The sequence below is a fragment of the Trichoplusia ni genome, chromosome 5, assembly GCF_003590095.1.
Source record: "Trichoplusia ni isolate ovarian cell line Hi5 chromosome 5, tn1, whole genome shotgun sequence".
Taxonomy (NCBI): Eukaryota; Metazoa; Arthropoda; class Insecta; order Lepidoptera; family Noctuidae; genus Trichoplusia; species Trichoplusia ni.
This window is the reverse complement of record NC_039482.1, coordinates 11,945,369-11,963,185: the sequence shown is the minus strand read 5'-3', so window position 1 is coordinate 11,963,185 and position 17,817 is coordinate 11,945,369. Positions and strand designations below refer to the sequence as shown.

Sequence of the window (17,817 nt, the reverse complement as noted above, 5' to 3'; positions counted from 1 at the left end):
ACGAAGAACAAAAAAAAGGAAACCTTTTGGTATTATTAGATTTTTAATATATCAAATTTTGAATATGGAATATCCAATAGAAGTATATATTTATAAAAAAATCTAGTGAACACGTGACGGTAACATATCAATCAATCTAACACTATACAATTTTCGAGCAAATTATTGACAGCCCCAGGTTAACCAAACAATGGATAGACAACACCTACAGTTTGATAAAAAACACGACGTGTAACTGATATGAAAATCGGATGTTTTCAATATTTGTCCAATAAGACAAGACTTGTAAGCTTATTATATCATACCTATTTTTAAACATTGAACTTTTCTTCGAACAAGTGAAAATGGGCAATATCGATGCCGCTTGTATCGCTTTGCGTCAAAATTCAGTCAAATTATGAATATCTCATCCATGCATGGGAATTAAAATCTTTTTCATAGTAATCATAGTTGATTCTCAACAACACCAGCTGATCAAAACTTTTCACGAATTAAAAATAAGTAATCGTCAAGGTATTTATGAACAAGAAATTCAACACTGTTTAGTAACTAAAGTTACCAAGATTTCAATATTCGATAAATCAAGAAAATATTGATATGCCTAAGCGAATAACTAATTATAACATTGCTCTCACCGACCATACAGCTTAATCAACCTAACACATAATTATAAATAAAAACTTGTTTTGACAAACAAATCTTTTTCACATCTTCCCAGCCTTGCAAGGTGTTAATTCTTTACGTCTATTTACCAAGGCCTGTTGTCTATTTGATTAATGGTAGATCTAGCTGTAATAATATATTTGGTAATCGGAAACGAATTAATGGTATTGATTTAAAATTAACATTGCGACATTAGGGCCGACATTGGCCTTTTGCGGTTTTTACTATACTCTACGTAATTTTGTAACCATTCAAGTTTGGATTCCACATACCCTCAAAGAACGTAGAAAATCATCAGGGTCTCTACATCGTAAATAATATTACTTTAGTTGCGGAAAAGTGATCGCGCGCTACCCTGCCTAGAACGGTAGCGCGCGCTCACTATTGCCTGAAAGTAAGAAAACCGCATTGTATTACCTGAAGGTGGTAGAGCCTCTAGTATATTTATAAGACGCCAGAGGAAGGACATCGTCACCGTGGTCGTCCGCGGTGAAGGTGGGGTGATCATCTAGTCTAATACGTGGGGCACACAAGGCCAGAAATCGCAAAAGATAGAGAGGTCTAAAAAAAGGGGGAGGCCTCTACCCAGTGCCCAAAATAAATTAATTATGAAATACGAAACTTATCACAATAGTGTATCCGAAATGTCGCACGCAGTAGATACAAATTTAAATATTTTTTTCTTTTGCGTCGTACTGACCTTAAATTCGACTATCTAAGTAATTTTTGTTATTATTACGGTTTATATTTACATATCTGGCGGATTCAATAATGCATAATTATTTATATATTCGTTAGCCAACGTATGTTTATACAAAAAACATAATATTTCACATTCAACCACACTTCAAACTGTAACAATCACTCAGCATCTTAAAAATAGATACGCGTACAAGGTTTAGGGCACAGGATAATTGCTTTGTTTTCAGAACAATCTTGGTTGGTCCTCAGGACAAAAATTCAATGTTAGCTCGTATAATACTACCGTTACTAATAGACGGCAGAAGAATTAATACATTTAAGCACTGTAGTTATATTAAGTACTTTAACAACTGCAAAAGTAATTAACACTTGTTAAAGTTCGCTGTAGTGATTAAGTGGACATTTCCACGAGTACTTAAGGTTTGAAAATTAAACACTGAAACCTCAATCTTTGAAAACAAGGCTCATTTACTCGTTGGAAAAAACCGACCCCAGGAAGTTCGTAATTGAAAGTTGCTTAACAAAGTAACACTACTAACACCCTAAGTTATAGATACTTAAAACCGGTTTAAGATATGAAGCCGAGAGATATAAAAATATTTTCATGAGCTTACATGTGTTATTCCAAACGGCTATCTTTTGCAATCATTTGATTTAAATTATCCGATAACATAATTTCGTAATGACAATTTTTTTACATTCGAATCACATGTCTAAAGTCCGTTTATGCTAAATCATTCTGATTTTATTCCATCAAGGCTTTCTGGACACATCATAGTTCTTATCACTTAAGTAACGTCGTCCTCGCTACACATCTAAGTTGAAATCTAGATAGCCTTATCTAAAGCATGATAACTAAGTACCTAAGCCCTCCAGACTTTTGAATATGTTTATCTTCGTTATAAGTAAATTAAGGTAGGTATATTCGTATTAGATGATTTAATTGAAATTCGAATTAATTAAATCCTTTGTGATACTTGTATGTTGACCTATTTAAAAGTGGTTACTCTTGTAACAACATAATAACAAGAAAAATGTCATGAAAGACAAATTTTCAGCTAGAGTCGAGCCCAAAAGACATGTTGTAATGGTTGTAAGTTTTTCAAAAGTCCTAGTTTCCATTGTCATTATTTAATGAACTTAAATAAAAGTAGCTACTCCAGTGGTTAATAGGGTTAGGGTTCAGATTGTTTCACATGAAAGACATTTATAAATGCAAAAAGAGGTTGCCGTGTTATGTTCAAATATATACTCTCAGGATAATACATAATATAATTGTTTTTGTGTTTATTACCACAATCGTAGTAATACGAATAAATTAAAAAAAATTATACACACATTGTGAACTGCAAATAAATTATTTAGTACGTACATTACCCATCATTGCAGACTAGTAGGTACACAGAACTGTCTCCATACATCATAAACATGCCATAAACTTGGAACCTAATATAACCAGCAAATCAATTAGTTTCGGTACTAAAATACTTCATAGTCCATTATTATAATTAAATCTATGCACTTAGACCATAATAAAGCTGAGATAACTACATAATTGTAAACATGTAGAGTTGTAGAGCCTTGGTTTTCTCGCTTTATTTACTGATCAAAGCGGCCGCCCCTGAAGAACTTCGTGATATATGTAAGTAAATACTAAGTGGTATTAATGGAATAATTATGGATTGTCTGTCTGTCTGTTTGGCTTTAGTTTGTCTGGATCTTCACAAAGCCATGGATACCGTAACAAGGCTACACATCAAAACGTGTGTTAATAGGTCCCTTTTTAAATGTTGTTGCCTGGTCAATGAATTTTTAAAGTATTTTAATGAGGAGGAATTATAGATATAATATTTTATTGGTACTCCATTGCCGATTCTTTACCGGTAAATAATTCTTTTAGGTATTAAAATAATGAGATGATATAAGTATCCAATCACGGAGATCACTTTCGTATTACTTACTAGAACGAATATATTCATAAATAATATAGAGTGAATCTTACAGTATTAAAACTTGTTGCATGTTCTAGAAAACATTTGAATACAAGCAGACAATGTAGCAAGTGCCTAGTTCACTAGAATGTAGGTTTAAAAAATAAATGATGCTTCTTACAACTTAGAAACGATTTATTGATATAAGTACATTAATCACGGAATCTTGTATGTTGTTAGATTTCTATAGTTGTTTTTCTCAAGGAGGTTTTGCTCCTTTTACGTAAATTATAATTACTGAGGTTATTACTAGGACGTGCATAAAATATCCTTCTGTAGTATATTCACGTTTGCAGACTTTATTATACCTTTATTCGTTTTTTTATTCATAATACATTCTTCATCAGATTGTCTTTTAATGATTGAACTATCACATAAAACAAACAACACCATCAGTCTTTTTTTAATCCGATCACTAATAATTGTTCAATTTAAAATTAAAAGCTTGGCAATTTATAAATACACGATAAAAAGTTTGAAATAAAATAGCTGTTTATATATAATCATTTGCTTTTAGCCTTACGCGGAAGTTTGCAATACTAATTGCTACGAACAAAAATACAAATTTATAAATCGAGTTCTACGAAAACACTTATCTCTACTTTGAACAACTCGAGTGATCAATAAATGATTTGTACGAGTAAGGAACTTGGCTTTTACTTTCAGTTGACCTGACCTTGTAAATAATTTTTCAATATGTTAGGCCTTGGCATTTATAAACCAATGAAAATATACATTAGGCTCATAGTAGGTACTACTAAACAGGCTTAAAGTGTTTACTGTTTATAGTAATCATAAGTAATTCAATAAGCAGTTTACAAATTACGAAACGATAATAAAATCATGGATAAATGTTAAAGGGCTACGTGTGCAATAAGATGCGAGCTACGGCTAAGTGCGTCGAAGCAATTTAGTTTTTTATTGTTGCGTAAATTGTGAAGATCGATAATATATTTGATTACCAATTGATTCAACATATAATTTTCTTGGATTAGGTATGTTTGTATCTACCATACAGAATTATAAAAATATTGTTATATATTAGCTTAAGATTGTAGATATCAATAATAACGATATGTGATATGGTATATTTTGTGTGCTTAGTCTTCATGGACGAGTCTCTGCCATCTTTACATCTAATATTGATTGGAAAAAACCTTTTGGTTGAACTAACACTCTGGCACTATACAAGCGTGATCTTAACTAAGACGCTTTAAACCGGATCTATGTAGATATATTAATTTGGTAGCAAAGAAAAAGATAAATGACTTAACTAATCATTTTAAACGTCAACCAAAGTGTTCTCTAGAAACTAATTTAATTAATTACGTTGTTAAGAACTTGTTCAAAGGCGTAGTGTTTGATAAAACCTATTTGATGATCCTACAACTGACATTAGTTAACTTCCTAACTTTGTCACTCGGTTCATTTCGTTCGGTTCATTACTTTATGATTAGTTTGCGAGTATCTATAAAACTCATTTTTATATCCTTTTTAATTTTGCCAGTAGCAATATGATAGTACCTGGAGTATAGCATTTTGCTACGCGACTTTCTTCATGACGTTATTGTACAATCCCCTGTAGGATTACAGATCATTATACACCAATCGCTCACTCTGAGCTGACTGCGCACGTTTGACTCACGACCCCGCCGTTGCGTTAGCTCATGATTAGCGACAGTTTGAGCTGAAACTAGTCGGACGATCCCAACAATACTTAAGTAAACCGTTCTTTAAAAATTATGAATCCGATTCACGAATCTTATTATAATATAAAGCACCTGTGTGCACGATTGTGCAGTTGTTCCAAATATAAGTTGATTGATTCTGCGAATAATATGTGAATAGTGGCCAACACTATCGCTGCTTAGGTCACATTATCTTTTATCTTACATGAATACGTAACACTCTATTCGCGAATAGTGTTTCGATTATTAGGATAAAAGGGATCGTGAGGTTTTGTTGTTTGTTATTTTATTTAACCTCACTTGTCTTATCGTGGTAATATGTTGTTGAGGTTTCAAAAAGAGCATATCACAACCAGCACTGGCCAGCAAGACTATTTACTTAATCAAACACAGGTCCCCTGTAAATTATAATATACTACGCAAAAAACATTTTGTGTCATATAAGACATCATAAATACTGATTTACAACTGACGAAATATCAACGGAATTTAAAACTCGGATAATTGACATAGGTCATTTTTTTGGAATAATTAAGAAAATTGACCTCTATACCTAATAAAGATGATATCATGAATACTGCCAATCATTTGATAGATTACTTATAATAAAATCTGCAGAGTACATAAACACGAGAATATAATGAAGTAATATTTATTAATAGATCCTTAAGAGATCAACAATTTAACATGTGAAACATAATTTAATATGGTAATATTGTACAACGTGGTTGACTAATGTACTAGAGTATTATTTTTATGGTGACTGAGTAAGCTGATTACTTTAGTCTGGTTACGCAATAACTAATGCATCGGCAATGTAAAAGAAGACTTCTTTACGTAAAACTGTTGCAATTGTGGAAGACAGACGGTGCTCTCATGAAGAGTGCTGTCTCGTTTGTACAACAGCAGAAGTCGTAAAGGTAGCAAAATACCTTCTGGAACAGGAGAACTATCGACAGGCTTTTGTTTTACATCTTCATAGCCATCCATATTGCCCACTTGTAGACCCTATAAAATCTATAAATAAATTGAAATACAATTTCTACAATGTCTATTTTTTGCCTTCCGTATGGTCGTGTACAGTGAAAGCTTGTCAAAGTTGTTATTCGTACGTGACAAAAGTAAGGCTCACGGAATCTTGCGATAAAAACGTTGAAGTTTTAGAATCCTCGTATTTAAAGGGAAAAGTGGGTTGCTAGACACTTTTGGCATGGTGTTCAGATGGTTATCGCACGTCGGAGAAATAGTCCTATCACCAAATTTGATTATAAATGTTGCCACTATCTTGAAGGTAGCTTCTGCCCGGTGAACTTGAAATCTAATATATAGATAATTAAAAAAAAAATATCCTTTGAAGTTTCCTCTTCTTCGAAATAGTTTCGACAAGCTCAAATTATTTTATTCAGAGACCTGCAGAAAATTATCTCAACCAACATTGATTTGAACATTGACATGCATTACCATATGATAGGTTTTGTATGCGAGCAACCAACATTAACATTTAAAGGAGGCAAATATGTATGAACAAGGATAACATCACGTAGCCAACATAAAACTGCACAAACATAATATCATTGAAAGCTAAAATTAGTTTAACACTACTCCAGTTCGTGGACGACGCATTATCCCCTAGAATTGCGTCGGTTGACAATATTAAGCCGGCATAGTATGAATGCAGTTCAACTTTACAATTGCCTATAATACCGTCGTGGACGTCAGAGCAGGCTAACAAAATGATTGTTTACAACATTGCGGTCAGTAGTGAGTTGGATATAGTCACGTGATGACTAAGGACCCAACCCACGGACAAAAGGACCTGGCTCAGAACAGGTCGTGACCATGACTCAATCCTTCGATGATGTAATTCATCGTAATTGATTCGATGATTCGTATGTTTAGTGCTTGGAAATTATTCTAACACTTATCGATAGTTTATGACTCCTCGTGAGTAGATGTGTCGACATATTTCAAGTCACACGGGCATTTTAATATTTTGGTCTTATTAGTTCTGCCGATGTGTAACCCAAATCATCTTTACGATGTTTATCGATTATATTATATCGCCTAGGCAAAATATATATACATATTTTGCTCATATGTTTGATACATTACCAAGTCAATCATAAAATTACCTATCCCTATCCAAAAATTTTCATACTTCCACCGTCTTCTACAATATATGGATTTCGACAATGTGAACTGCAGAAATGTCAATGTCTAACATTCGCGTAAACCTAAGAAACCACTGTGCAGTCTTATGTAGCCGGTTGTGTAATGTGTAACTCATATGTGAGTTTGATTGTCCATGAGATTCGCCACATACTATGCTGACAAGGTTAGATTTTATCACAAACTTGATGTAACTTCGGTTCTCCTAGTCACAGAACTAGGTCAAGACGTGCCAATTACGTCCTTCACTTTCTTCTTTCTGCACTTATAAAAGAAAATTGCACTGCCCTAAAGTAATTGTACTTACGCTTCTTTAATCTTCATAAGTTCAGCTTGCCTAGCTCTAAGATATAAATTTAGATATCTGATAAATCGACTCACCTGAAACCCGAGACCAGTCGTTACGAAGACTAGACGGGATTGGTACAAATGATTGCTACACCAATTACTTAGATTGCTACAGCTTTGACTCACATGTATGACAGTGTGACTACTGCGCATAAACGGAAAATTCTCGATATCGACAAACAATAAATTGTTCGGACATCACTTATCGCTAACCGCAGTTATCACGTCAGATGTAATGAGTTCGTCACTAGTGACATCACAACTGTTACCGAATGGAGATGACATGGAAAGTGAGTTATATTAAATACGTGCAGCGTTTTTGCGTAAGCTCGGTCGGCAGAATCTCTATGACGCGCTACACGGAATATTGTTAGAAATGTATGCTAATTGTTTTTATCACCAAATGAAAAATAGCTTTTATATAATACTTTGTTTTTCCTATCATAAAATTAAAACACGTCAAAATGGCATTAGCTATTGAGGTCAGTTGAAAATATGAAGCGGCATAAAACACCATTAAAATTCACAATAAACACACAATGTCATACATTATTATGCGGTACATACATCATGTGTTTACTCTAGCGTATAAGTAGAATTTATTATTGCTTGGTAAACTTGAAAACCATAATTGAATAGATGAGAAGAATCCTATTTTAGAACATCTGTAACTAATTTAATATGTGAATATAAACTTGCATTGCGTCCTTTATCGCCAAGTGATTGCTACAAATTATAGGTCCGATACGAAATGACTTCAGCGGACAGTTTGTCTTTGATCTTAGTTAAAATTATCAAATAAATACACCCTATAATTTAGTACATTTTATTGACGTCTGTAAACTCAGTTATATGGTCAACTGTTAAGTAATTTTATAGATGGTGCCTAATAAATAATTATACGATATTATTTGTTGAAGTATTTATAAATGCGAGGCTAATAGCTACGTATTCATAAAAGCTATGCGGCTATAAAGCGCATCTTAATCATACTAAACAGAACTATCGATTTATATTGTCATAATTAATAGCTTAAACATAATGTTCAATTAATAAATGAGTTATTGCTTCCTTGCTTGTACCACGCATATGCAAAGCTAAACATAATGATGTGGCCATCTTGTTAAGAAGACGCAATATTATACTTTAAGAAGTTCCGTATTATGTCGTATTAATATGCAAGGGTCATTCGCAAAATGCCAAGGCACGCTAATTAAGTGTCGGTTTTCAAATATGGAAGCAAAATGCCGCCAATGCACTGACTTATTTTAGGCACTCGTAATAATTATAAATTGATTTTGGTCCTTTTTGAATTCGATAAAAGAACATAATGGATTTATTTTATATTCGTTCATAATTATTTCGAATGGGTACCTAAATATTTGCAACTGCAGAGTTAAGTTTCAAGGAAAATACTTTTAGTTCTTTTCGCATCCGTGTTTGCTTAGGTACTACTTACTACTACTACCTGCTGCACGAGTGTGTATAGGCATCAATAAACATTTTTGTAACAGTTTTCTCTAGCCATTTGTATAATCCACTTGCCTACTTCTTCCAATCCAGGAAACCCGTATTCAGGCAACTTGATCAATATTTAACATGCTAGCCGTCTGACATCATTGCTAAATATACTTATGTTGGTTTCTTAAGCATGTCTAAAGCAGCGCCCCGAGCAATCTAGTCACTCTACAAAATTCAATTTGCTTAGATAATGTGGACATGATAAGGTGCACATTAAGCTTAATTGAAAATCAGGATAGCTATTATAAATTAAATAGTTGGAGCCGTTACTGCGTTAAACGGTACGCACCGAGCTTTGCATAAAGTTCACGCTCCGCTAATGTATTCCACGATCGCTGAGCTCATAGCCTTTATTAGAATTCTCAATCAACATAAATGTTTCGAGCGTATTATACACATTAGACCACAGCGAGAAACTTTCGAACAGTACCTAGGGCCAGCGCTGACTTCGTAATGAAAGGTGTGTCGCTCAGGAATTCCACTTCAAACCACAATTATATTACGCGTCAATCTATGCAAATTGTATATTACGCGTAAAATATGAATTGAATATTAAGTTTTAACCGCTTTTAGTGTTAAGATAACTAGCGGTATTATTATAAGAGACAGGAATTCTACTATCGTTGTCTATTTTGTGCCTTTTCAAGAGATACAGAAAACGATTTAAGAAGTATTGTACGTATACTGAATGTCAAGCAGCTTTCTGAATGGCTGATATCACGTTCAAGTTTCGTGTCTATATGTAACAGCAACTCCAGAGTTACAATCTTTGGCAGGACACCTAGTGCAAACCAGTGACACTTGTTTTAAAGTATAGATGTTAGTACCAGATTTTCAAACGCCTATGCACATTTAGGTGTGGCCAACCGGGTTTAGATCGAAATGGGTGTTGGTGTCTGACGAAGTGACCGTAAAAACGCTGTCGTAGCCTGATATTCGTATTCTTTATAAATTTAAAGAAAATAAACTTGTCAAGAGTGCTGTTCCGTTATACTAGGATTGGCTACAGCTGAGCCCCTTATGTTGCAAAGATTATTGCCAATAATGCAGTTTATTAAGCTTATTGTGTATGGATTCAACCAATAGTTACAGTCACTTTAAAGCGATTTTATAGATACTGGCTGGCTGCGTTTAGAACAAAAAGTTTGTTTCAAGACAGATTGCCTTCCACCACGTAAAGTAAGGCTGATTTACTGTTGCATTTGTTAGAGTGGTATAACCCACTAGTCGGCGTAGACAAAGGTCTCTCCTGGACACCTTTTTTAATTACGATTCTAGCATAATGGTACGTTTGTGTGTCGCGGGCGGTTTCAGTCACCTGCACATGGACACAGATTCAGGACAAGCATTCGTGGATCACATAAAAGCTTGACCTACGCGGGGATCGCGACACGTCGCGTTTAGTAGGTTGGGCGTAGTGACCACAAACACTCGACTACCTATGCAGAGGTGGTGAAAAGCCCTCCAGTTATACCTGTTAGGTAAAAAATACCTTTTTCTTCAGAACAGTAAAATTTGCCCAAAAAAGAGTGTCTGAAGTAGTACTAATATACAAAACAGTGCCCAATATGTACACATTTTTTTACGTTCAAATTACTTTACATACCATTATAATAATAATCCCTGTAGATGATCTCAAGTTCGTGTTTCTTATTTTTTTGCTCGCTAACAAGGATATACGGCGTGACTAATAAGTTCATATTTTTAAAATTCTTTTTAAGTTTTTAAACCTATATTTTTTTGTGGGAGACACCATAGAAAATGTGTGCATGTGCATGTTTGCAGTTTAAGTTTGGACAGTTTCCAAGACAATTAAAAACTCATTCACTTAATTTGTGAAACTGAAGATCTATCTCTACCTACCCCCTAAATAATGCATGACGTCATTCTTTCATCTGCTCTACCACTTCGCAGTGTTGTGTTAAGGCGTCTGACGCTTTGTTTAGGATATTGGGGAATAGGCCCAAACTTTAAAACTAGTGTCCTCTTAATAGACACCACAGGATACGTCATTGATAGATCTTCAGTAACCTACGCAAAGAAATACTTAAGTATGTCTTACTCAACTCAATAAAATAAGATAACACAGTAAGAAATAATTGAATCAAATTGAACAAGAAATTGAATTAAATTGATTGTGTGAATTAATTGTTCAGTGTTTTCTATGGGTATAATAAGAGACGTTTTTATCGTATTCAGTGCGTAGGCCTTACTTGTGTTCGTGACATTTACTATGTTAATTATTGCAATTACGAGTACATTTATAATACTTAATACTATGCTTCCAGGTATTCAGAAGCTATTTTAGCTTCTTATGTTGACAATTGATCTTTTAGATCATGATTGAATAGATTTAAATAACTTTGTATCGTTCTGAGAATTATTTGTAGGTCATTAATAATTCTATTGTATTTATCTTATAATATTTTATAGCATATAAACTATTGTCGGACAGTGTAAGAGGGAGGCACATCTCTCCACATCCAACAAAATTGTATTTACAAAATTGAAAATATGAGTGGGATATATTATAGTCTACGTGTAGATATAGGTATTTGGAACAAACTTGTAGTTAGCACTAGTTGTTTCACTTTACCTCAAATAAGTTACTAAGCAGTACTAAATAAATATACTATACGTACTTACAGCGAAGCCCCTAAAAAATTTTAACATTGCATTGAAGTGAACTTTGCCTCATACAATATGGATAATACCTAAGACAGAAACTTCTAAAAAGTATTTTCAAGGAGTTCGAGGTGCCTCGAAATCAATACTGCGCTTGTTCTTTTAAACCATGACGGGGTGACAAGACCTAGACCTATTTGGGCACAGTGGAGTTTTGGTGTGATGATTTGCTATGAACGCACCGACCAAATTCAGGAGATATTGCAAGGCAGTATCTGTGAAGCGGGTAGTGTCAGTAAAGATTAACACTACCTGCTTACTCTCCTGATGATTGATTGATTTTGAGTTTGACCGGTAACCAAATTCATATCACTGACAAATTCAATAAAAAATACACCATGAGATCCCTACTTCATGAGCTGTTAATCGCCTCTGGATTTTTTCTGGTTTCTTTATCATTGTGCATAATTGATTTAAAACAGATCCTAACACGGATGCTAAGTAATATTTTTTATAGTAATTTTAGCGCACAGTCTGCAAATAATAATCACTACAACATACATTAAACATTCAAAGGCCAATCTCATTGTCTAGCAGATCGCGAGATATCCACACATCTCATAAACATGACTATGATTGATTGCTAGACAAGTTATCCCGCGTTTATTGAGCGAACAATAGGTAGAATAGCGAAGAGTTTGTACAGTAGCTTAAACAAGACATGTCGTCCTTTATGTGGCGCAACTAAAAGTATTAGAAAGTTTAGGATTTTTGGGCAAACTTGTGTTTCCGGACCCGAGATAATATTATTGCAGGAAAAGAAATATGCTGACAGACAAGGACGACCCAGTAAAAGTTCTACCTACTTATTTACCTACCCACGAAACAAAAAAAAAACTTTTAACACGAATGTTATGCAGATATGAAATTTACCCGGACATCTAGTTAAAATAATCATGACTTTTATTCATCATAATTATATCATAAATTTGTGGCAACCATACTGCCTAAGTCAACCTACTTAGGCAGTATGGTTGCCTCAAGCAGGCTTATTCTATGTGATCCTTTCCTGAAACCGTTTTTAAATCAGTAGGTATGTGACCACAAGCGGGTGCCAGTAAGTATTACTGAGAATTTTCAAACGAGACTGACAGCTTGAGCTATGAATTTAATAATTTACTGCAAGTATGCCACATTCTGCATCGCAATTAATGTAGAGAACAATTCTTTCTCTGGCCCAAAATCTGGGGCGGTTTCAAATAACTTTTCGGGGAACTGACCGCTTCGGTGCCAAGTGCTCGCTGCACCACTGTCATTGCCAGGCAGAGTTTAGTTATCAATGCCTAATGGGCCGTGACAATTCATAAAAAAATATTTGAAATGCCTACAAAATTAATTGGCGGCAATAAATCAAGAAAAAATGAGAAGGGTTTTAATAATAGGAAGATAACTAATTTATTATTAGGTATTCTAGTAGGTCAATGATTATTCTGAAAGATGTTTTTCCATGAAACTTGTTTTTGATTTGTGCCAAGACTTGCTCTTGTAAAATATCGGCTATCAAAATCTACAGATGATACAATCGTTTAGCGTGTAGGAATGTTTAAAGAATAGTAGTTACTTACAGTAAATTGTTGTAAGTATCAGTTATCAAAATTAGATGAAATGTCATGCCTAGCGTTTACTATTGCATGACGCAAAGATGTTTCTGATTAGGTGACAAATATCTGGAGATCGTACAATTTTGATATCTACAAAGACAAATATCATATCCGTATTGTGCAAAATGCCAAGTGCTTCAACGCCAATTATAATTACCTTAACGCCCTTTACAATGCGACAAATATTATTTGAAACGTCTGCTTTTTTTATTAAGTTTTGCATTGTTTACTAATATGTACAGTGGTATGCTAAAGTTAGTGAGTTAAGTTAACTGCGAGACGTTTTGCGTGATCAATTTCCTCGTAGGATAAATATATAGACGATAGGCATTGTGTATTTTCCAAATGTTTGAGATAAAGTCAATCGTTCGCATTAGTGACAAAAACTATTTTTTTAAGCAAATAAAACAAGTATGTATAAGTGAAGAATTGCTTTACTTAAGGCTCTTTAAATGTCGGAAAAAGCATTAATCGGCATCTCACTTTTTATCTTTTAATGCAGCAATAAGTAATTTTCTTCGGTTATGTAGTAGTAGTACCTACTTATTTACTTTGTATTAAAATAGACTATTCCACAAAAGTCGCATTATGAAAATTGTTATGCTATGTTGATCTACGCTTTAGGAATTGTAACTGACACACGGCGTTTGCTTTAAATTATTATTTCTCAATTTTTTGTTCTTTACAATAATATATGAACCTAAAATTCAAAAAAGTCATCACGCTGACAAAATAAAAGATGGTTCTATCTGTGATTTACTCCCGTAAAGTCTATAGCTGTTTGTCTATCGTGTTTATGTCAAATATCAAAAGTGATACTGTCATTAGTGTCATTCTATCAAAGCTTGAGACTATCGTTGTGTTTGTTGATTATATTTCAAATTCTTCAAAATTTATAATTATGACGGAAACTACAGAAAAAGTAGAGAATTGTTCGGAAGCAAGAAGACGAATACTCAACATTGCTGTGTCCACAGTGCTACTAGAAACAGGATTTGATGCTGCTGACAAAATGTCTTTAGAAACTCTCACAGAAATCATGCAATGCTGTAAGTAAATAATTAATGATTGTCTTTGAACCTGAATTAAAGCATACATGAAACACTAAAGATTACTTCAAGAGTCTCATGTTAAGTTTAAAGTGAACTTAGTGGCTCATTATTTCATAAAATTTACTACGCGTTCACATTGTATATCATCGTCAAAATAAGTTAAAGCACTCTGTACTCTTATGTGAAATGAAAACAATTATTAAGGCGTACTGACAGAGTGACCCTCTAACCAGACAAATTTAATAATCACTTTATTAAACAAATACTTACAACACAAATTATACTTAGGAATTTATTAGTAATCTTACTGTTATATTATTTCAGTTCTATCAGAAGTTGGTAACTCTGCTAAAGGCTACTGTGAGTTATCAGGAAGAGTTGAACCGGTTCTTGGAGATGTGGTCATGGCTCTCATCAATATGGGTATGTATTAAACTCATTGTTGTATCCAAAATGCTACAACTAAGTTACAGACGCAACTCAAACCTGCGACTCCTAGTTTAGTGTAGAAATTACTTACTAATTAAAAGGCTATCTAGGTAATTTTAACACTGATAGAAAAAAAATATATATATATAAGTATTTTGTATTAAATTGCAACCTGCTTTGTAGCTCTTTCTGTCAGGATCAGGTATCTTCCCTTAAAGTTATTATTGAAAAGATTACTGAAAAAAAACAGATCAAATAAAGAACCATAATTGGCTGCACTAAGGCACTAAGCCACTACCAGCAGTCATTAGACAATTTTTACCTTCAAATGTGTTTTGTATATGCATACAATACCCCTCTAATATCAAACTAAACTAAATTACAGGTATAGGTCTGCAAGGCTTGGAACAATATGCTGTCAGACCAAATAGACATGTGATTCAACCACTGCAGCAGGCTCCAGCCCCTCGCACACCAGCTATGCTTTCAGCAGGGTCTAAGGCTAAACCGGCCCCACATATACCATTTCACCTGCCACCGCTACCTGATCCACATGCATATATAAGAACACCTGTAAGTTGTTGCCTTCTTATTAACTCATTGGCATATAAATATTGTCAGCCCAGAAATAACTGACGGGCTATGATTGCACAAACACAACATCCAGTAAAGAGGAACAGTGGAATTTCCCTTTTTCAATTCTTTTAAATCTTAAGTGGAAAAACTCGAACTATGCGCCATTCACTCACCAAAGCTAGCATCTGAATTTAATGTGCATCAAGAAATATTTAAGTGTCCTATCTTTTATTTCAGACCCACAAGCAGCCAGTAACTGAGTATGAAGCTATTAGAGAAAAGGCTGCTTCACAGAAGAGAGATATTGAAAGAGCCTTAACAAAATTCTTGGCGAAAACTAGTGAAACACATAATCTCTTCAACACAGATGATAATCAAGTGTTTCCATGTAAGCTTGGAATAATTCTATTTCTTCTTTTCTTCCACTTCTATTTCTCAAAATCTATCATAAAGGCCACTGCATAAGTGACGGGTAAATACTTCGGACGGGACGTGAACGGGACGGGCACGTGATTGCCTCGTTGAAAACGGGAACGGGATAGGTACTTGGATTGGATCAAGACGTCACTACTTATCTCTTTGGCACGAACGGAGCGACTGTGCATACGTAGCGAAATCACGGACGGGACTGGGACGTGTTAAACATCGTCGCCGACGATATTTTTCCCGTCCACGTCCAAAACCTTTTTCGTCAATCTGTATCTAGCCACAAGCTGTCTCTTGTTAGATTGATAAAGAGGGGTTTTTGCGTTTTGTATTTAATAACAATTTAAAGATGCAATTACTATCTAAATACAGCTGTTCTTACTTAAAAATTAATGGCCTCAAATTATTATTGCTCAAAAAAAACATGATTGATCATACAATTTAAACAATAGTTCATTATTTTATTAAATTTTCAGTAATAGCCTGCAAACCTACATTCCCTGCATATCTGCCGTGCCTGCTACCGACTGACCAAGTATTTGATTTTGATGAACTAGAATATCACTTTCAAGTTGCAAATAGAACTGAAGATATGCCAGCAGACAAAAAAGGTAAGTTTTAAATTATCCTAAAATGGAGATCAACACAAAAAACTATTAAATCCTGTTTTACTCATATAGGTAGATTGGCTGTTAGTCTTTTGGTCAACCAGTTATAATTATTTCAATAGATAGCAGAAAAATCTCATCAGAAACCACTAATACTACGAAAAACCCAGTAGGTAGAACATTAAAATCAAACATCCCAAATCCAAGTATATAACGGTGATGTGAAATAAATGCATAATTACTATTCTAGATGCAGAATTTTTCTACTTTTCCCTCAATAAGATGATAATGTGTGTGATTATTGATTTTTCCTCGCAGATCAATCGGACAATGAAGGCGATAATGGTGGCGACAATGACAACCCAAATAGTTCACAAATGGATAATCAGGATACGAGTATGGCATCTAGTCCCGACAGAAGTAAATCTGGTGGATAAAATAATAATTTTGCAGAGAGTGAATATTATAAGACTACTGAAAACAATAATAATATTTAATTATTTAAGTAACGGTTGTTTCATTACTCTTTTTACATCCCCACTATTGCCGTCACTGCAAACCATGAATGGAACCTTTATTCTTCTAGGTGAAAATGTTAACAAACCTACAAAACACAACATCGATTTTTTGTGTTGTATACTATGGTTGAATCGCATGCCATAAAATTAGTCTGCAAATCTGAAAGGTTTTTTAGCTTGTTAGTGTTTTATTAAGCGATAAGTAGTAGTTAGGTCAGACAACATTTATGAAAATAAAATAGCTATTCCAGCTTTTCCATTTTATAAAACGTATAAAGTAAACACGACAATCAACACAAAAGTGTGTAATAATCTATTTCTTCTCAATTTCTAATCAAATTCCTTGATATTATTTTCTACCGTTTCTATCGTCATGCTTGAAATATAAGGTTTTCGTTCTTCCGCCTATGGAACGCACTTATAAAGGCCGGTACACACAATGACAGGTCATAGTCAGAAACATTGTCTAAAAAGTTTCAAATTGGATACTTAATAAATCAAATAAATATTATTATAATAAATCATTTTGGTTCATTCAAAGTTTTATTATGTTGAAATAACTTAAAAGCTCCTTTTTTCATTTTCAATAAGGTTCATAAGTAAAAACTATAATATATGTAAAACTATGAGTAGGACAGCATTAGAAAAATGTACCTACTTTTGGTCAAACTTTATTTCACTAAATTGAAATGTATTTCTTCAAGAATTACCTCACTAATTTTATAAAAACAATTTAGTGAAGACAGTGTCATTCATGATTAGATGCAATATTTTACTAAAGGTATAATGCTAATTAATGCACATTGTAATTATCAAGGTTGCTTTTAATTGTTATTCTTT

The 17,817-nt window shown here is 33.9% G+C and overlaps 1 protein-coding gene across 1 annotated transcript; it reads left to right on the top strand.

Moving 5' to 3' along the window:
* The first annotated feature begins 14,186 nt into the window (after nucleotides 1-14,186).
* LOC113494516 (transcription initiation factor TFIID subunit 8-like) lies at nucleotides 14,187-16,968 on the top strand. The gene is made up of 6 exons (XM_026872896.1): nucleotides 14,187-14,417; nucleotides 14,745-14,843; nucleotides 15,235-15,422; nucleotides 15,663-15,813; nucleotides 16,328-16,462; nucleotides 16,778-16,968. Exons 1-6 carry the CDS (start codon nucleotides 14,270-14,272, stop codon nucleotides 16,894-16,896), a joined length of 840 nt encoding a protein of 279 aa, XP_026728697.1. The 5' UTR covers nucleotides 14,187-14,269; the 3' UTR covers nucleotides 16,897-16,968.
* The last annotated feature ends 849 nt before the right edge of the window (nucleotides 16,969-17,817 follow it).

What these genes read in the sequence shown, in the direction of transcription:
- LOC113494516 (XM_026872896.1), top strand. Translation starts at nt 14,270, where the DNA reads ATGACGGAAACTACAGAAAAAGTAGAGAATTGTTCGGAAGCAAGAAGA. An exon ending in CATGGCTCTCATCAATATGG is followed by an intron (nt 14,844 to 15,234) that starts GTATGTATTAAA and finishes ACTAAATTACAG; the next exon opens with GTATAGGTCTGCAAGGCTTG. An exon ending in TATGCCAGCAGACAAAAAAG is followed by an intron (nt 16,463 to 16,777) that starts GTAAGTTTTAAA and finishes TTTTCCTCGCAG; the next exon opens with ATCAATCGGACAATGAAGGC.